This window comes from Babylonia areolata, chromosome 21 (assembly GCF_041734735.1).
Source record: "Babylonia areolata isolate BAREFJ2019XMU chromosome 21, ASM4173473v1, whole genome shotgun sequence".
Lineage (NCBI taxonomy): Eukaryota > Metazoa > Mollusca > Gastropoda > Neogastropoda > Buccinidae > Babylonia > Babylonia areolata.
The window spans coordinates 6,350,358-6,372,154 of NC_134896.1; the positions used below are offsets into that span (position 1 = coordinate 6,350,358).

General features: G+C 40.5%; 1 protein-coding gene across 1 annotated transcript in view; it reads right to left on the reverse strand.

Moving 5' to 3' along the window:
* Positions 1–21,797, reverse strand: part of LOC143296503 (poly [ADP-ribose] polymerase 1-like) — a 51,451-nt gene that overhangs the window by 4,884 nt on the left and 24,770 nt on the right. The window contains exons 13-24 of the mRNA XM_076608471.1: positions 20,990–21,056; positions 20,252–20,329; positions 17,167–17,302; positions 15,022–15,220; positions 13,491–13,616; positions 11,707–11,790; positions 10,102–10,347; positions 8,158–8,256; positions 6,567–6,719; positions 4,484–4,611; positions 2,200–2,261; positions 1,178–1,295 (exon numbers count right to left, since the gene is read on the reverse strand). Of these exons, the coding sequence (XP_076464586.1) occupies positions 1,178–1,295; positions 2,200–2,261; positions 4,484–4,611; positions 6,567–6,719; positions 8,158–8,256; positions 10,102–10,347; positions 11,707–11,790; positions 13,491–13,616; positions 15,022–15,220; positions 17,167–17,302; positions 20,252–20,329; positions 20,990–21,056 (1,496 nt within the window). The remainder of the gene's footprint in view (positions 1–1,177; positions 1,296–2,199; positions 2,262–4,483; positions 4,612–6,566; positions 6,720–8,157; positions 8,257–10,101; positions 10,348–11,706; positions 11,791–13,490; positions 13,617–15,021; positions 15,221–17,166; positions 17,303–20,251; positions 20,330–20,989; positions 21,057–21,797) is intronic.

Here is a 21,797-nt window from a genome sequence, read left to right on the forward strand (position 1 = left end):
AAAAAAAAAAAAAACCTGACTGCATGTGCCCCCGGAAAAATTTTGAAATTCACATTGAAAAGAGTGCAACCTGACGCAAATCTGAGCACATTTATAGCACTTTACTACCATCATCATAAACCTACAATTTTGCACACAGAACACCTCCAATCTTACATCTACAGGAATGAAAAAGGCACTGACACACACCAGCACTTCTCAGTTTTCACCTTTACAGCTTCAGTAGTGTCTCACAGTAACAATATTCCTGGTCATCACTCTAACTCGAAACAAAAAATCTTTTTCAGCTCAGTTGCTCATGCAGTTGCAACCCACTTGTTTCCAGAATTTGTCAACACTCAAATTTTGCACCCGATTAAGTCTAGTGTGTAAGCAACTTTTTTTTTCTTCTTCTTCTTTTGCTGAATATATTCTTTTTTTATTCGCGGAATCTCATTTTTACTTTACACAGAAATCCGCAAATTTGTGGAAAAGTGGGAGCCCTGACACTGGCAACAGCAGCACACAAGCTCTATAAAACCAAGTGCGCACACACACACACACACACACACAAACACAGATGTTTCAGTCTATCTTAAAAGTAACATCATCTTACCTGACTGCGCTTTTTTTTTTTTTTACATGATAACTGGTGTGTGCGTGGTGATCAGGGAAAAGTGGGCCAGTTACTCGTTTTTCTCTTTGATATTTGCTGGCAGGCATTTTGAGTGAACCGAAAGAAAATCGTGCGTGTGTGGAGTGATGGCCTAGAGGTAACGCGTCCGCCTAGGAAACGAGAGAATCACGGCTCAACCGCCAATATTTTCTCTCCCTCCACTAGACCTTGAGTGGTGGTCTGGACGCTAGTCATTCGGATGAGACGATAAACCGAGGTCCCGTGTGCAGCATGCACTTAGCGCACGTAAAAGAACTCACGGCAACAAAAGGATTGTTCCTGGCAAAATTCTGTAGAAAAATCCACTTCGATAGGAAAAGCAAATAAAACCGCACGCAGGAAAAATTACAAAAAAATGGGTGGCGCTGTAGTGTAGCGACGTGCTCTCCCTGGGGAGAGCAGCCTGAATTTCACACAGAGAAATCTGTCATGATAAAAAGAAATACAAATACAAATTTTCTGTTCTGTTTGAAGCAGACAAAGTATTTTGAATTGCAGTGAATTCAGAAACCCAAAGGATACTCGTTGTAGAGCAGACTGGAGTAGGGGATGTCGGCCTTGGAGCTGGCCCCCATGGGGATGACAACACCATCCTTCGTCGTGTGGAACCCTTTGGGGTCAGGGGTCGTCATACCAATACCTGACCAAAAAAAAAAAAAACCCCAAAAAAAAAGTTTCTTACTTTCTTTTCCTTAGATTTGTTCATGAATGAAATTTTCTTTTCTCATTTGTAATTTCCAGAAGAAAAAAAAAAAAGAACAAAAATAAAACAAAACAAACCATTTCTTACATTTTTTTTCTTAGATTCGTTTGTGAATACTTCTATTTTCATTGTGTTGTTTGTAAGTTCAATAGTATTAGTACAAAGTTTTTTCTTTCTTCCTTCTCTTATGTTACCAAAGATTTCTTAAACATACAGATACAAAATTATCTATTCCAGGTAGTTGCAGTACAAAAACTTCAAGGCAAGCTATGTGAAAAACATTCTAACATTAGAAAGGCACATAACCTCACTTCTTAAGACAAATCACATTCTACTACATAAGGAAGTCAGATGCCCACAAGTTTTTTCCTTTTAAAATTTGTTTAAAAATGTCAGATAATTAGCTATCTTTATGTAATTATATTTTTTTGTCTTTGTTTTTCGATGTTTTTTTTCTTTCAAGACTTGATTCAAAGATTCTTGAAACTCCAAAGATATGAACCTGTAGTCAATGCTTCTCCTCAATGCTAAAAGGATGATTAACCCTTTCAAAGCCAAGCCTATTCTATGCCCAGTGACAACTATTTGCCATGGGATGTTCTGGTCACAGATGGTAACAATCAAAATTTTTTTTTTTAATCTAGCAAGCAAACTACTAAAGGAAATTATATACATAACCTATACTTTTCTGAAAGAAAAACAAACACTCTATCCAATTATGACAATTTCATATAAATTTAATGATTTTATGACAGGGGAATTCCTACTATGACAAGGACGGATATTTTCATCCTGGGTGCACTTGAGAGGTTAAACAGAGGACAGCAATGTCTGTACACACCTTTGGTGCTGTGTTTCCCCTTAGGCAACTTGGTAATGTAACTCGAACTGGTCAGTTCATGCCTGCAAAAAGAAAGAAATATTTCTTAAAAACATATATGTTATAACAAGAAAGGCAGAGAGAAAAGACAGAAATGCAGGGTAACTTACATCAATTACCGTAAAGTTTGGTCTATTGAGTGCACTGGTATATAAGCCGCACCCACTAAATTTTGGAAAAAATTTAACTTTATACATACATAAGCCGTACTTATTTCCGGTACCGGAACACATATTGATACTACAGAAAAGCTGTTGATAATGTAGGTTATAAAATAAACACAAGCAAGAACAACACAAAGAAAAGCAAGCGAAAATACTGCTAGTGCCACAAAAAAATAATAAATAAACACAACGAAAATAAGATTCATAATTTAGGGATAGTCACATTTATCCAACGCCATCCTGCTCACTGAATCCACTAAAATCTTTGTCTTCACTGTCCGAGTTGAAGAGAACCAGCACAGCTTCCTCCGCCATCTTGTCACTGACTTCAGCCTCGCTTTCACTTCATGAACATGAAGGTGGAGGTCGCTGCTGGTTCGTCGCTTGCACTGTCGTCTGCTAGGTTGATCACCTTCAATTTGAAGGCTGCGTCATAGGCATAACGTCGCGTTTTCGGCATGATGAGGGTGTACGCTTGAGCAGAGTAGAACTGAATGCTGATCTGAAGGCTTTAATGTGTGCGGATTTGATTTATAAAATGTGAACAGTGAGCACACTATCCTGAAGCTCATCATGGACAGAAATCATGATTTTGGTGAGTTGAAGGGCAGCTAAGAGTAGACGAGAACGTGACACTCCCGGGATTGTTAAAATCCGCAAATAAGCCGCATCATTGTATAAGCCGCAGAGGTTGAAGCTGGGGTAAAAAGTCGCGGCTTATAGACCGAACTTCACGGTAATATGCAAATATCAAATATGTAAAATATTCAGAAATATGTCAATGTAATTTAACCTGATCTCTTTGAATGGTTAAAACATGTGCATGTCTAAGTGTGCTTGTATCATGAGCTACACAACCATATGGCAATTTCTCTTCAGAAACAATAGAGTGGAGTTGACTTGTATCATTACTCTTTGTCGCTACAGCTTTCTGTGTGCAAACTTTGGGCTGCTCTCCACATGGACAGTACATTGCTACACCACTTGACGGGCGCCATAGCCAAATGGTTAAAGCGTTGGACTTTCGATCTGAGGGTCTCGGGTTCGAATCACGGTGACGGCGCCTGGTGGGTAAAGGGTGGAGATTTTTACGATCTCCCAGATCACATATGTGCAGACCTGCCAGTGCCTGAACCCCCCTTCGTGTGTATGCGCAAGCATAAGATCAAATACGCACGTTAAAGATCCTGTAATCCATGTCAGCGTTTGGTGGGTTATGGAAACAAGAACATACCCAGCATGCACACCCCCAAAAACGGAGTATGGCTGCCTACATGGCGGGGTAAAACGGTCATACACGTAAAAAGCCCACTCGTGTATATAGGAGTGAACGTGGGAGTTGAAGCCCACGAACGCAGAAGAAGAAGAAGAAGAAGCTACACCACCTTCAGCACCACCCTATTTTTTCTGTCTGCAAGTGTGTGTGTTTTCCTGTCAGAGTGGATTTTTCTACAGAATTTTGCCAGGGATGACCCTATCGTTGCACTGGGTTCTTTTACTGCCTAAGTGCATGCTGCAAAAGGGATCCACTCTACCGTCTCATCTCAATGACTAGATTCTATCATCAGCTGAAGAGCAGACACACCTTGACTTATATTTTACCAAAAGATTCTATCAGTGGAAGACACCCTGACTTGCATGTTACCAAAAGATTCTATCATCAGCAGACACACCTTGACTTATATTGTACCAAAAGATTCTATCAGTGGAAGACACCCTGACTTGCATGTTACCAAAAGATTCTATCATCAGCAGAGACACCTTGACATACATGTTACCAAAAGATTCTATCATCAGCAGACACACCTTGACTTATATTTTACCAAAAGATTCTATCAGTGGAAGACACCCTGACTTGCATGTTACCAAAAGATTCTATCATCAGCAGACACACCTTGACTTATATTTTACCAAAAGATTCTATCATCAGCAGAGACACCTTGACTTACATGTTACCAAAAGATTCTATCATCAGTGGAAGACACCTTGACTTGCATGTTACCAAAAGATTCTATCAACATAAGACACCCTGAGTTACATGTTACCAAAGGATTCTATCAGCGGAAGTGACCTGGACTTACATGTTACCCAGGGCCACTTCGCACAGCAGCAGGATACCGATGGGGTCGCTCTTTGACGTGCGGCAGTAGTTGGCCGATTTGGACACCATGTCCGCAAAGTAGATCCCTTTGCCGAACATGTAACCCGTCTGAAACAGACATGTAACCCGTCTGAAACAGACATGTAACAGACATGTAACCCATCTGACATGTAACCCGTCTGAAACAGACATGTAACCCGTCTGAAACAGACATGTAATCCGTCTGAAACAGACATGTAACCAGCATAACCAGTCTGAAACAGACATGTAACCAGTCTGAAATAGACATGAAACAGACATGTAACCAGTCTGAAACACACCTCAGACCCTTCACCAAACATGTGACTCATCTGAAACAGAACACAGCCTCCACATGGGACAACAAAGGAAGTATCCAACAGAATGAAAATCATCCAAGCTTAGGCATGTTCTTCAAATGGCAGGTCAGTATGACTCGTATCGTGCACATATTCCTACGCAAATTCAAGTTTCACATATTGTGAAACAAAACGGGAGAGGACAGCACAATACACAATCTCAACATGGCCAGTCAATACTCACCAAAGCATATCTCTGTGCGTGCGTGCGTGCGTGCATGTGTGTGTGTGTATGTGTGTGTGTATGTGTGTGTGTATATGTGTGTGTGTGTGTGTGTATATGTGTGTGTGTGTGTGTGCATGTGTGTGTGTGTGCATGTGTGTGTGTGTGTGTGTTTTGTTGTGTGTGTGTGTGTGTGTGTGTGTGTATATATGTGTGTGTGTGTGTATGTGTGTGTGTGTATGTGTGTGTGTGTATGTGTGTGTATATCTGTGTGTGTATATCTGTGTGTGTGTGTGTGTGTTTCATCAACCAGCATCGTATCGTATCACATCTTTATTTCACAGTATTTTCCCTCAAGGCCTGACTAAGCGCGTTGGGTTACGCTGCTGGTCAGGCATCTGCTTAACAGATGTGGTGTAGCATATATGGATTTGTCTGAATACAGTGACGCCTCCTTGAGTAACTGGAACTGAACAACTAGCAAATTACCCTTCCCTAGGCATCAGCACTTCCACAACTCCAATTAAGTCCTCTGTGATAATAAAAATCTAATTCATAACGCGCTTTTCCATGTACAGGGCTCGCACTGAAGAATACCCCAAACCCCTGAAATCACAGGTGGGTCCGGGGACATGCTCCCCCATAAAAAGTTTTTAATTTACATTCAAAATGGTGCAGACTGACACAAATTGGAGCACATTTATATCACTTTACTTCCATAATCATATTCCTACAATTCACACAGAACACCTCCAATGTTACATCTACAGGGATGTACAAGGCATCAATACTTAACAGCACTTCTCAGTTTTCACCTTTACAGCTTCAGTAGTGCTTCACAGTAACAATATTCCCTGTTATCACTCTCACTCTCAGCAAATAAGATTCAGCTGCCACTTGCTGAAATTTTGTTTTCCGCCGAGATTTTTTTCTTTCGATAAATTTCTTTTCTTTTTTCTTTTTTTTTTTTGCTGCTCCATCATCTGCGCCGTTTCAGTGGCATTACTCCCACGCCGCTCATTTAGATTCCCCCATACACGGCCACACCTGGGTTCGTCCGTCCCAGTTCCAGTGTCGGCAGTCCAAAGGGAACCATCGATGTTAGGTCGCCTGGAGGCCACACACCAGAGGAGACCCTGCACTGCTGCTGAGTCACTTCGGTGGTGTTCAGTGGTGCCTGTTCTGTTTTAACGTACTTAGGACACCACCTACTAAGCCCCCTACTAACAACAATAATGGCTTAGTCGCGGAGCCAGACTGAGTGAGCATCTCTCCCAGAGTGGAGACCGCCACCACGTCCCTCAAACAACAGCCCCCCATGAATCTGCCAACACTGACGACATTGACAGGACTCACCCCAAGCACGGAAGTGGAGGGGTATCGAAACTGAGGTCACCATGAGAGCAGGGCATGAAAGGCCACAGACTTTGAGACTTTACTTTGCGCTGAAATCTGCAAATCTGGTGAAAAGAGGGAGCCCTGCATGTACACCCTGCTCTCTGCACCAGGCTGTAGCTACATACCACGGGAGCCTCTGGGGGTGCGATGCGCAGACCCTGCGACAGGATGCCGGCGAAGTTGGTGGTGCGAGAGCCGTGCCACAGCAGCTGTCGGTTGTGCATGGCCTTGAACGGCTCAAACTGCTGTTGCTCACCTTCACGGTCCACCTCAAAGATCTGTCACACACACACAGCTCACCTTCACACACGCTCACAAAGATATCTGAACAAGAAGAAACTCTCAAAAAGATCTGTTGTGACACACGACAAACACACTTGAAAAAGCTCTGACAAAGCTCTGCCGAACAGAAACAGACACTCACAGATAAGCACAACAAAGACTGACACTCACACAGGTCTCTGTACAAACAGACACTCACACCTCTGCACAACATAAACAGAAACTCAAGCTCTGCACAATATGAACAGACACTCACACCTCTGCACAACACAAACTCACACCTCTGCACACACAAACTCACACCTCTGCACAACATAAACAGAAACTCAAGCTCTGCACAATATAAACAGACACTCACACCTCTGCACAACATAAACAGACACTCACACCTCTGCACAACATAAACAGACACTCACACCTCTGCACAACACAGACATTCACACCTCTGCACAACATAAACAGACACTCACACCTCTGCACAACACAGACATTCACACCTCTGCACAACACAGACACTCACACCTCTGCACAACACAGACAGACACACCTCAGCACAACAGACACTCACACCTCAGCACAACACAGACACTCACACCTCTGCACAACACAGACACTCACACCTCTGCACAACACACACAGACACTCACACCTCTGCACAACACAACACAGACACTCACACCTCTGCACAACACAGACACTCACACCTCTGCACAACACAACACAGACACTCACACCTCTGCACAACACAGACACTCACACCTCTGCACAACACAAACAGACACTCACACCTCTGCACAACACAGACACTCACACCTCTGCACAACACAGACACTCACACCTCTGCACAACACAGACACTCACACCTCTGCACTCGTGGATATGCACAACACAGACGGTATTATACTTCTTTTTTTTTCCCTTTATAAAAAAAAAAAAAAATGATGATGGTTGTGGAGGATGACGATGCCTCCACTCTAACTGCCCACACATTTAACGGACAGTTTATTTCTACCACCGAGAAATAATTGGGAAAATAAAACAATGCCTTCCTTATACCTCAATAAACAACTATACAGAATAATCAGCTAAAAAATACAAACAAAGAACTGATAGAAACAAAAACATGAGACATGTATTACCTTTTGTTACAACATGTCAGTCTGTGTGAAATTTGGACTGCTCTTCCCTGGCTGAGCTCATCACAGCAGTGTAGAACTGCCCCTTTCTTTTTTCCTTCTTCTACTTCAAGTCTGTTTGCTTTCCTACGAAAGTGAATTTTTCCACAGATTCTCGCCAGCGACAAACCTTCTGTCACCGTGGGTTCTTTTAGGAGTGCATGTTACACACGGGACCTCATTTTATCGTCTCATCCAAATATATATTTGAAGAATCAGCGTCTGTTCAAAGGTAGAGTAATTATGCCACAATGCTTACATCCAGAACGTCCAAGGTATACTGCTGATGGGTTGCCGCGTGGGTGTTCTTGACATAGTCGCACATTTTCTTGTACATGTCGGCCTTCTTGTCCACTGGCTGAGAGAAACGAACCACACAATACAAATCAACAATCACAACATGATAATAATAATAAAAAGGACATTTTGTACGCCCAATCTAATGATACAAAAGCCCTGGTCGTTTACAATAAAAAAATTTTTTTTAAATGCAATGACACATGCACACTAAAAAAAAAACCACAAATACACCTGCAAGAACAAAATCATCCCGTTCCAACTCCATCCCACAAATCCACAACCACTCCAGACAAGATGTAGACACTCACACACACGAGTACACCCGCACACACAGACCATCCCGTTCCAACTCCATCTCACAAACCCACACCCACTCCACACAAAATGTAGACACTCACACATGGGCACGCACATCCCAATTGTTCAAGGCATATGAACATGTGTACGTTTAAAAATAGTAAAAACAATAGAAGTAAAAAATTAACTTGATTAAAATATAAAAGTGAAGACATGGAGTTATTTACTGAATTGTATGGCTGGAAATAAATGAGTTTTCAAAGAGTTTTTTGCAAAAAGAAGGGCAAGAAACAGCGTAACAGACAGGAAACGGAAGTGAGTTCCATGCGGAAAAAGCCCGGAAAGAGAAAGTGTGTTTTCCATATGATCTGGGGTTCTGTAGGAGGGAATTTTTAAGAGACAGTCATCACCTGAAGATCAGAGCTGGCGAGGTGGAGAGTAGTAATGCAGAAGCTCAGAAAAGCAAGGAGACATGCCAATCATAAGTTTATAGCACAAGAGAGAGTTTGTAATCTATTCTTTTCTCAATAAGTGAAAAACAATACTGTTTTCACGATTATTTAATATCATTATTAATCAGAACATAAAGTATTCAAATATTTCGGGGGGGGGGAAAAAAAAAGACCAAACAAACAACACACGATGGGTAAACTAGTCAGCGTTCCCAGTGAAAAGAATAAGAGCTTACAATGATACCCAACAAAGTAATGTAAAAACAACACTGTTGATCAAGTTTAGTGGTATGATATTCAAGAAACCGATTGCTCGGCATGCACAAGCATAACTTTGTGAGCGTAGAGAAGGGCTGAGGGGGGTATATGAAAGCTACATTTGCAATACATGTGTAATTTTTGTAAATGTGTATTTTTGTTGTTGCATTTTTGTATTTCTTTTTATCCCAGCAGATCTCTCTGTGTGAAATTCAGGCTGCTCTCCCCAGGGAGAGCGCGTCGCTATACTACAGCGCCACCCATTTTTTGTATTTTTTCCTGCGTGTAGTTTTATTTGTTTTTCCTATCGAAGTGGATTTTTCTACAGAATTTTGCCAGGAACAACCCTTTTGTTGCCGTGGGTTCTTCTACATGTGCTAATTGCATACTGCACACAGGACCTCAGTTTATTGTCTCATCCGAATGACTAGCGTCCAGACCACCACTCAAGGTCTAGTGGAGGGGGAGAAAATATTGCTTAGCATAGTGATCCTATCAGTATATATGTACACTCCTTGAAGTATACTGTGTAATGCTTCATCAGTTTTCAATGAATTCAGATTTTCTGTTTGCTTGTTCTTTGTGTGTTTTTTGTTTGTGCATTTTTGATGACTTTATGTGGAACTGGATTACATCCACATAAAGTCATCAAAAATGCACAAACAAAAAACACACAAAGAACAAGCAAACAGAAAATCTGAATTCATTGAAAACCGATGAAGCATTACACAGTATACTGGATTACATGTGTTTTTCTTGAGAAATACAACATTCACTGCAAGGGATCAGAAAAAAAAAAAATTGCTTTGCTGTAAATCATTTCAAGCTATTTTCTACATCAGGAAATCACTGAAAATCTGCAGTCCCCCCTCAAAAAAAAAACAACCACCACATACCTGCAACCCACACTTGAGTTTCTTGTAGTGGGCGTCGATGGGGTCTTCGCCAGCGTCGCCCCCTCTCAGGAGGCTGTAGGCGACCTCGATCTCCAGCAGGTTGTCCAGCATCTCCGTCTTGGTCTTGATGGCCTCCTCAGTGTCCAGCAGCTTGATGTTGCCCATGCCAAAGTCGTGCGGGATCAGCGTGTAGAACCGGTTCGTGGCGTCCACAAACTGTGTCTTTGTTCCTTTCTTGGTCACCAGCTGGATGGGGGTAAAGGGGGGTGGGGGGATGAAAGGAAATTTGACTGTAATTTTTTTTTTTTTATAGGCTTGACTTTTATTGTCATCAAGTTATGATTACATGCTTGCAATTAGACTAGAATTTTTCATGCATGTCATCAAAATATAATTACATGCTTTAAATTTGAATAGAATTTCCCCCCCCCCCCCAAGACATATATTGTCATAAAGTTATGATTACATGTTTTCAATTTGATTACAATTTTTTAAACATTTTTTTAATGATTTGTATGGTCAACAGGTTATAATTATCACATGCTTTCTATCTGAACATAATTTTTAAAAGCATGAATTTCATTTCAAGTTATAAATACATGTTTGCAAATTGAATAGAATTCTTTTGATGTGTGACTTTCATTGTCATCAAGTTATAATTACAAGTCAAGTTTGAAATTTTAATAGAATTTTTTTTTTTATGCATGACTTTCATTGTCATCATCTTACAATAACATGCTTGCAAACTGAATATTTTGCTTTTTGTATGCACATTGTCATCAAGTTACAATTACATGTTTGCAATTTGAATATATATTTGTTATTCATGACTTATATTGTCATCAATTTATAATGACATGTTTGCAATTTGAACAAATTTTTTTTTATGCATGACTTACACTGTCATCAATTTACAATCATGTTTGCAATTTGAATAGATTGTTTTTATGCATGACTTGTACTGTCATCAAGTTATAATTAAATGTTTGCAAACTGAATAGACTTTTTATGCATTGCTTTCACTGTCATCAAGTTATAATTACATGTTTGCAATTCGATTAGAATTATTTATGCATGTCTTATATTGTCATCAATATATATTTACGTATTTGCCAATTTGAACAGAAGTACCAAATATGCACTAACACAATAAAATTAGAACTTCCTCCTCCATAAAAAAAATCAATACCATTACCCCTTGAGTGCCACAGAATATATCACATACATGCATAGTGACGTCATTGATGACGTCATTAGAAGAAGGCAAATAACTCTGGAAGGCTGAAAATTCACACAGTTTATCTAGAGTGGTGTATCTCCAGACAATTTTCTCAGTTTTAGGCTTCTTGTTTTGGATATTGTTTTATGACTTGGAACACCAATTTCTACCATTTTCCTCTGGCACTGAGAGGGGTACAGCGCACATGCCTATTTCTATTCCTTTGAAAGAAGACTTTGGTAATCTTGTTCAAAACTAGTATTACATCCACAGATAAATTTGACAACATGAAGCAAATGCTGCTTGAGATTAAAATGCTACTCAGGATTAACAAGGAACGTATGACATGCATGTTCAAAACCAGCAATGTTTAACAGTCCTCTCACAGTCTGTAGTTCTGTCAGAACTTTGTAGGCGGATTCAATCTGCCGTTTGGACAGCTTTCCCAGGGGCATCTTCTTCATGTCGATCTGGAGGGGACAGAAGAAATTGAAACTGTCTGTAATATCTAACAACTTGTTTTGGTAACAATGTGATGGGTTGTTTTTTGTTAACAATTTGATGTTTTGTTTTGTTATGGAGGAATGTGGCAGAATGGTTAAGATGATCAGCTGTCAATACAGAGAGTCCGTGAGGGTGTGGGTTTGAATCCCGCTCTTGCCCTTTCTCCCAGGTTTGACTGGAAAATCAAACCGAGCGTCCTGTGTGCAGCACGCAATTGGCGAACTGAAAAAGAACCCATGGCAACAAGAGTGTTGTCCTCTGACATAATCATATAAAACGAAATCCACTCTGATAGGTAACACAAGTATATAAGCATGCACTCAAGGCCTGACAAGCGTGTCGGGTTATGCTGCTGTCAGGAATCTGCCTAGCAGATGTGGTGTAGCGTATATGGATTTGTCCGAACGCAGTGATGCATCTTGAGAAACCACAACTGGTTTTGTTAACAATGTGATGGGCTGTTTTGTAAACAACGTAAATATGGTTTTGTTAACAACCAAATGATTTCTTAACAAAATTAATCTTTGTGCTATAATCAGTTGCATCAATAATAAATATTCTATTAAAAACTTTTCTTTTCATCACACACAAATCTCACTTGTTATGTGGATGGTCACCCAGTGTTTATTACTCTTGTTTAATCAAGTAATCCGCGTGTGTGGGGTGTGTGGGGTGGGGGAGGGGGGGGGTGCGGGTGTGTGCTGATTATCTGGTTGCGTTTTTCCGCAATTTATCTTTATTCTTATCTTATCTGTCTATTATAATCAATGTGCAGTATAGTAGGCTATGTTTATAATGATATTCAAATAATGTTTCTTAATTCTTTCTGTTTTTACATTAAGAATACTAGTTATTACCTGCAGTGTGTGGATGTATGTATGAAACGGTGTATGTGATATTTTTTACATTTGTATCTTCGTAATATTCGTAAAAGCTGTTGTTCACTTTTACAGTTATGGTCCCCATGTTGTTTACTTGTCTATGTTGTGATAATGCACCTGACCAAATTTCTCCAGTTGGAGATAATAAAGTTATTCTTATCTTATCTTAAACTGGAGTACAGCTATCTCATACTGTGAATCACACACAGTACACTGAAAACTTACACACCCACACACTGTATGCCCAAATCAACATTACTGACGATAGAACCCAGAATAAAAAATAAAAAAAATCATGAATAAAATCAAAGCGTGACACTAAGAGAAAAAACAATCAGCTTCAAAACACAAACCCAATGTTGCTGGGGGAGGGTGGGTGGGGGGGTTCTTTTCTTTCTCCTTAATATTTTGCTATCTTAATTGACATGATCTGTCTTGCTCAACATTTTTTTTTTTTCCAAAGCATTATGACACTTTCTTCTGAACTGATCTACAGTAAACATTTCCGCAACTCCAGATAGTCTGCAACCCCAACATTATTTGTATTACTTAGACTGGGTTTTCATCCCTTGTGTTGGGCTTCGTTTTGTAGCTATCAAGTCATTTCGGCTGAGGGTCAAAACCTCTGACACACAACCGACAGACCTGGATGTATCTGGTGAACATTTCTGTGCGGCGTCCCTAAGGCTCTTCCCAGAGCTGGGAGGGAGTTAGGCAGCCATACTCCATTTCCAGAAGTCAACAAGTAAAGAAAAAAGCAAATATAAAAAAAAATGTGCACATACCTCAAACTCCATCATCGCCTTCTTCATTTGATCCACGTCAAAAATCAGACAGATCAGGTCCTGTACTGATTTCGGCAAACCTGATTTGGAACCAGACACCGACAGTTTCTTCACCGTTTCATCATCCTGCACAAACATGGAATGACACAGAGATATCACAGCTGTGTCCTGCACAATCATGAAATGACACAGAGATATCACAGTCGTGTCTGCACAATCATGGAATGACACAGAGATATCACAGTTGTGTCCTGCACAATCATGGAATGACACAGAGATATCACAGTCGTGTCTGCACAATCATGACATGACACAGAGATATCACAGTCGTGTCTGCACAATCATGAAATGACACAGAGATATCACAGTCGTGTCCTGCACAATCATGGAATGACACAGAGATATCACAGTTGTGTCCTGCACAATCATGGAATGACACAGAGATATCACAGTCGTGTCTGCACAATCATGGAATGACACAGAGATATCACAGTTGTGTCCTGCACAATCATGGAATGACACAGAGATATCACAGCTGTGTCCTGCACAATCATGGAATGACACAGAGATATCACAGTCGTGTCCTGCACAATCATGGAATGACACAGAGATATCACAGTTGTGTCCTGCACAATCATGGAATGACACAGAGATATCACAGTCGTGTCCTGCACAATCATGGAATGACACAGAGATATCACAGTTGTGTCCTGCACAATCATGGAATGACACAGAGATATCACAGTCGTGTCTGCACAATCATGGAATGACACAGAGATATCACAGTTGTGTCTGCACAATCATGGAATGACACAGAGATATCACAGTCGTGTCTGCACAATCATGGAATGACACAGAGATATCACAGTTGTGTCCTGCACAATCATGGAATGACACAGAGATATCACAGTCGTGTCTGCACAATCATGGAATGACACCGAGATATCAGTTTTGTCCTTTTGCACAAACATGGAATGATAGAGGTATCACAGTTGTGTCCTCTTGCACAAAGAATAACATAGAGCTTTGTTATCTTGCGCAAACATGGAATAACACAGAGATATCAGTTTTGTCCAACTGCACAAACACACAGATCAGTTTTGTCATCTTGCACAATCATGGAATGACACAGATATCACAGTTGTGTGTAGATGATGGGGCAGCAAAAAACACACCAAAAAACCCCATAAAACCCAACAAAAAACACCCATAAAACCCAACAAAAAATACCCATAAAATCCAACAAAAAACACACCATAAAACCCAACAAAAAAGACCCATAAAACCCAACAAAAAAGACCCATAAAACCCAACAAAAAACACCCACAAAACCCAACAAAAAAACACCATAAAACCCAACAAAAAACACCCCTAAAACCCAACAAAAAACACCCCTAAAACCCAACAAAAAACCAACAAAACCCAACAAAAAAACCCTAAAACCAAACAAAAACACCCATAAAACACAACAAAAGAAACACCCATAAAATCCAACAAAAAACAAACAAAACAAAAAAAAAGGACAGACTACCTGTCCATAGTCAATCTCCAGGGGGTAGAACTTGTTGGGTTTCTTCTGGAAGTCGTTGCGGTCCTCCCAGTGGTTGCCCGTCTTGTCCAGGTACAGGTTCTTGAACTTGTCAATGACGCTGTCCTTTGACCCGCACCGCTCCACCTTGTTGCCCCCCACCGTCGTCCCCACACGACCCCACGCCCGGAACAGCCAGTAGCTGCCAGGACACACCCACACCCACGGGAATTCTCTTCAGTTCTGTTTTAGTTACTCAAGGTGTTATGGCCTTGGGAGAAATCTGTACATGCTACGCCACCACATCTGCTATGCAGATGCCTGACCAGCAACGTATTTAGTCAGGCCTTGAGAGAAAAAAAAAAAGTGCATAAACAAATAAATGGATGCATAATAATCAGTGTGCATCAACACAAAAAATGAAACTTGACACGCGTTGTAGAGAAGGTGGTGGCAGAAAGGTTAAGATGCTAATCTGCTAATACACATTCTGAGAGAGCCAGGGTTTGAATTCGTTTCGCCCTTTCTCCCAAGTCTGACTGGAAAACCAAGCTGAGCATCTTGCCATTCTGATGAGACAATAAACAAAGTCCCATGCACACCATGCACTTGATGCACTGAGAAAGAACCCACGGCAATGAAAGTGTTGTTCTCTGGCAAAATTCTGCAGAGGAAATCCACTCTAACATAATTATATACATGCACTCAAAGCCTGACCACCTTGTTGGTTTATACTGATGGCAAAGCATCTGCCTAGCAGATGTAGTGTAGTGATTGTCCAGTAACATTGTAAATTGAGCATATTTGATATGACATAATTGTTTTAACAAATGTTACTGGACAATCACAATTTTCCATGTAATCTGCTACAGAAGAAAGAACACATACTCTCTTAAACACATACAAATGTTACTAGACAATGAAAAGTTTCAAAGAAATCTGCTACAGAAGAAAGAACATATACTCTACTACAAAAACAAACAAAACAACAAACACATACTAACAAATGTTACTAGACAATCACAACTTTCTACATAACATGCTAGAGAAGATGGAACACATACTCTGTTACACAAAATCATACACATACTGACACATGTTACTCGACAATCACCGTTTTCCAGGTAATCTGCTGCAGATGAAGGAACTACAGGCCTAGTGGTAATGCTGGGAAGCCAGAGAATCTGAGCGCACTGGTTCGAATCCCATTATCGCCCGCATTTTCTCCCCCTCCACTAGACCTTGAGTGGTGGTCTGGACGTTAGTCATTCAGATGAGGCAATAAACTGAGGTCTCATGTGCAGCATGCACTAAGCACACATAAAAGAGCCCACAGCAACAAGAGGGTTGTCACTGGCAAATAATGTAGAAAAACTCACAGGAAAACAAATTATACTGCAGGCAGAAAAAAAGAAAACAAGAGAGGCAAGGCCTTCAAGACTCACTTGTGATAAATTACGTCCCCTAGCATTAATTACAGAGTAATTTCCCTTTTTTACTATCTGCACCAAAACGTTTGCAAAATAAATAAAAATTCCATGCTTAGCAAAAGAAGTTCCTGTTTGAACAAAAAATGATGATAATGACTACTCTAGTTGTTGTGTCAGAATAAGAGGTCAAAGTGCCAAGTTTAGAGAATACAAAAAATATAAATATAACAGTAAATGCAGTTTGCATATAATTAGGCTTCTTTTTTTAATTTTTTTTGTGCCCATCCCAGAGGTGCAATATTATTTTAAACAAGATGACTGGAAAGAACTGATTTTTTCCTATTTTTATGCCAAATTTGGTGTCAACTGACAAAGTATTTGCAGAGAAAATGTCAATGTTAAAGTTTACCACGGACACACAGACACACACACAGACAACCGAACACCAGGTTAAAACATAGACTCACTTTGTTTACACAAGTGAGTCAAAAAAAAAGTGGCAATCTCAGTGTAGCGACGTGCTCTACCTGAGGGAGAACAGCCCGGATTTCACACAGAGAAATCTGTGGTGACAAAAGAGCGACACAACAAATACTCTGTTGTACAAAAACAAAGAACATGCCCAACAGCCCAAATTTCACACAGAGAAGTCTGTTGTGATAAGAGTTATACACTACAACAAATACTCTGTTATACAAAAACAAAGAACATGCCCAACCTGTTGGCACTGTCGCCTTCCAGGGCCTGCAGTTTGTAGAAAGAGTTGGTGCTGCGGGTGATGTCCACAAGGCCCAGCACAGCCGTGTACAGATTATCCCCCTTGTCTTTCAGCACATGGGTTGTTTCCGCCAATCCTGGACAACGGAAAAAATATTTTTATTGTTAGATGAATTATGCTTTTTGATTCTCAACTGAGAATGCATTGGATTGACAAAGAACTGCTGTAATGTTTTTACATTGTGTTTACATCTGGATGATATGTGGCGCTCAATTTATCTCCCTTGTCTTACAGAACCTGGGTCAATCCTGGACAACGGAAAAAATATTTTGATTGTTAGATGGATTATGCTTTTTGATTCTCAACTGAGAACGCATTGGACTGACAAAGAGCTGTTGCAATGTTTTCACGTTATGTTTACATCATGATGTAAGGTGCTTTGAGCTGCAGCAATAGCACTGGATATCAAGCCATAGATATTATGTTATGTTTATATTTATCTGGATGATGTAAGGCGCTTTGAGCAGCAGTGGTACTGGATATCAAACTATAGAAAAGTTATGAATTATCATTATTGCCATTAAAAGCCGATTAACCATTCATCTGACAGCAAGTAAAACTGTCCTGCATGTTACCATGATCACTGTTAATGTGAATCTTAATTCAGTTTAGTTTTCTGACGATGGCGGTTTGCATGCATTTTCATGACAAACGCTGGTTTTATGAAAACCACCTGACAGATGTTGACAACAAATCATTAATAAGATACTGTCTTCTCTTTAGTGTTACTGTAGTAGTATATTTTTCAAAGCTTGAATTTTCTAAGAAATTGACAAAAAAAAAAAGACATCAACCACACCATTTTGATACCATGTAGTGTGCAACCATGTAGTGTGCAAACAACTTCCAAAAACAAATAAAAAGAAAAAAGAGAAAAAAAGAAAAGAAAAAAGAAAGTACCTTCTTTACAACAGAGAGGAATGGGTGGAAACAAAATAATATTAAATGGAAGTGAAACAGTCATATTTCTCCATAACAAAGCCATCACCACATACATAAGCAGACACAGAAAAAAAAAGCACAGAAAAAAAACAAACAAACAACAACCAGAAACACACTCACACACACACACAAAGACGGTTTATTGTTTATTGTTGCCTATAGTCCAGCCGACTGCATAGGGCCATATCAGGACTGTCAAACCACATGATTACTCAACCGCGTCAACATAAAACTGTCACATCCACACACACACACAACAAAACACCACCAAGACAAACTCGTAAAACACAGTTCATGACAATATCTTAACCATTAAGCTCCTTATGGTAAATATAAGAGTAGGCTGTGCTGAGGACATCAGCCATTCTGCTTAATTCATCATCCCCAGATGACAAAGAAATCATAAAATAAGCAAGAGAGGCAAGGCCTTCAAGACTCACTTGTGATAAATTAAGTCCCCTAGCATTAATTACAGAGTAATTTCCCTTTTCTACAATCTGCACCAAAACGTTTGCAAAATAAATAAAAATTCCATGCTTAGCAAAAGAAGTTCCTGTTTGAACAAAAAATGATAATAATGACTCCTCTTGTTGTTGTGTCAGAATAAGAGGTCAAAGTGCCAAGTTTAGAGAATACAAAAAATATAAATATAACAGTAAATGCAGTTTGCATATAATTAGGCTTCTTTTAAAAAAATTTTTTTGTGCCCATCCCAGAGGTGCAATATTGGTTTAAACAAGATGACTGGAAAGAACTGAATTTTTTCTATTTTTATGCCAAATATTGGTGTCAACTGACAAAGTATTTGCAGAGAAAATGTCAATGTTAAAGTTTACCACGGACACACAGACACACACACAAAACCGAACTCCAGGTTAAAACATAGACTCACTTTGTTTACACAAGTGAGTCAAAAAGGAAAAAAAACAACTTCAAAGCCAAACAAACAAAAACACCCAAAAAGGCCATAAGACTAACAACACCGCAGAATGAACAGCCAGTGCCCATCCCTGTGTTTTCAATTTGACTACCTAATCACCTGAGCAAAACAGCACAGATAGTACAATATAGACTGCAGAAGAGAAAAAAGTGTCATGGTGTGCTCAGAAAAAGAAAGGGGAATGGACTGGGAAGGCAGAAAAAGCAGACAACTGTAAAGGAAGAGAAAGAAAAGGCAGAAATAAAGAGAGCAACAGAAAAGAGGACATTTGTGGCGCAGAATTTCCAAAAGGTGGAGATGCTGTTTATACTGAGAGACCCCCGGCATTGCACAGGTGTACGCATGGACACAGACAAATAAACAGGTGTACGCATGGACACAGACAAATATACAGGTGTACGTATGGACACAGACAAATACACAGGTGTACGCAGGGAGACAGACAAATACACAGGTGTACACATGGACACAGACAAATAAACAGGTGTACGCATGGAGACAGACAAATATACAGGTGTACGTATGGACACAGACAAATACACAGGTGTACGCAGGGAGACAGACAAATACACAGGTGTACGCATGGACACAGACAAATAAACAGGTGTACGCATGGAGACAGACAAATATACAGGTGTACGCATGGACACAGACAAATACACAGGTGTACGCATGGAGACAGAAAAATACACAGGTGTACGCATGGACACAGACAAATACACAGGTGTACGCATGGACACAGACAAATACACAGGTGTACGCATGGACACAGACAAATACACAGGTGTACGCATGGAGACAGACAAATACACAGGTTCGAACACACACAGACACACTCACGACACACCCTCACATACACACACACAGACACACCTCACATACACACACACAGACACACTCACGACACACCTCACATACACACACACAGACACACTCACAACACACCCTCACATACACACACACACACTCACGACACACCCTCACATACACACCTCACATACACACACACAGACACACTCACGACACACCCTCACATACACACACACAGACACACTCACGACACACCCTCACATACACACACACACAGACACACTCACACACTCACGACACACCTCACACACACACACACAGAAACATCCTCACCAGATTCTGGATCCACGGCAGCGCCCCCCTTCACCATCATCTTCAACTTGGTCGGCACACTCTTCGTGAACCGCTCCTCTGAAACCAGCAGACATTTTCAAATGCTGGATTCTCCTCAAATCCTAAAACAACATCTTTAAAAGGACCACAAAATCCTAAAGCAACTTCACTGAGGACCACAAAATCCAAAAGGACCTTTCTTACAGGACCACAAAATCTGAAAGACATTAATAAAAGACCACAAAATCTGTAAGCAACATTTAAAGGACAACAAAGCTCCAGCAGAAGAGAAATTACGTTTGCTGACTGCAGTCCCAGTCTCAAGGAATCCATCCCATTCTGACAACCTGGCGTGTGATGGCGCAATAACACAGACTAATTCAGAAGATTCCAGGGAGTAAGTGTGACTCACAGGGCACACTTTCTCAGTCAGACTCTGTGCCTAAGCAATTACTGTAGCAGGCTTGGTGGGTGGTGTCCTAAGAACGTCAAATCAGAACAGGCACTACTGAACACCACCAAAGTGACTCAGCAGCAGTGAAGGGTCTCCTCTGGTGTGTGGCCTCCTGGCGACTTAACACTGATAGTTGAATGGGGACTGCCAGTGCTGTGACTGCAACAAATGAACCTGGTGTGGCTGTGTATGGGGGACTCGGAATGAGCAGCATGGGAAACAGTGCAGATGATGGAATAGCAGGAAAAAACACCAACAGACAACAAACAGAAAATATGACTCACCGTCCTTTTTGGTCATTCCGCTCTTTGGAGCACTCTTCACAGGTCGTTTGCCAATTCTCTTGTCCACCTGCATTGTATAGTCAAAATCTGAATCACTACATTACCTTAGAGAAATTAACAGATTACATGCAGAACAGTAAAAGATGGCATTAAACACACACACACACACACACACATACACGCAAGCACACACCTTTCCACAATTCACAACACACACACTCACACACATACTCACACGCCATTTATGCATTAACACATAATGGACAAAATATATTCACATAATGGACAAATGTTTTGTTAAGGGCAAAACACCACCACCAACAACAAAAAACATCATGCAGTAAAACAGACAAAAAATTTAAAACAAATCTGACATAAAAAAACCCATCAACTTCCACATGAAAATGAGCCTCTTTGAGAAACTGAAACTGAGGGAGAACCAGACACTCAGTTTATTTTCCCCCTATTTTGTCATCAAATACACGGGCAATAATGTCGCAACATCCACTGTCAGCAACATGGCATGCAAGTAATAATAATAATAATGATAATAATGGTACTTATATAGAGCTGAATCTTGTGCATAGACAAATCTAAGCGCTTTCGCACCAGTCATTCTCACGCACGCATAACTCTAAAACTGGAGAAACTAAAGACAAGGAAGAGGCAGGGAAGGGAGGCTATTTTGGGAAGAGGTGGGTTTTAAGGCCAGACTTGAAAGAGCTGAGTGTGGAGACTTGACGAAGCGAAAGAGGAAGTTCATTCCAATTGCAAGGTCCAGAGACAGAGAAAGAATGGCAGCCAACAG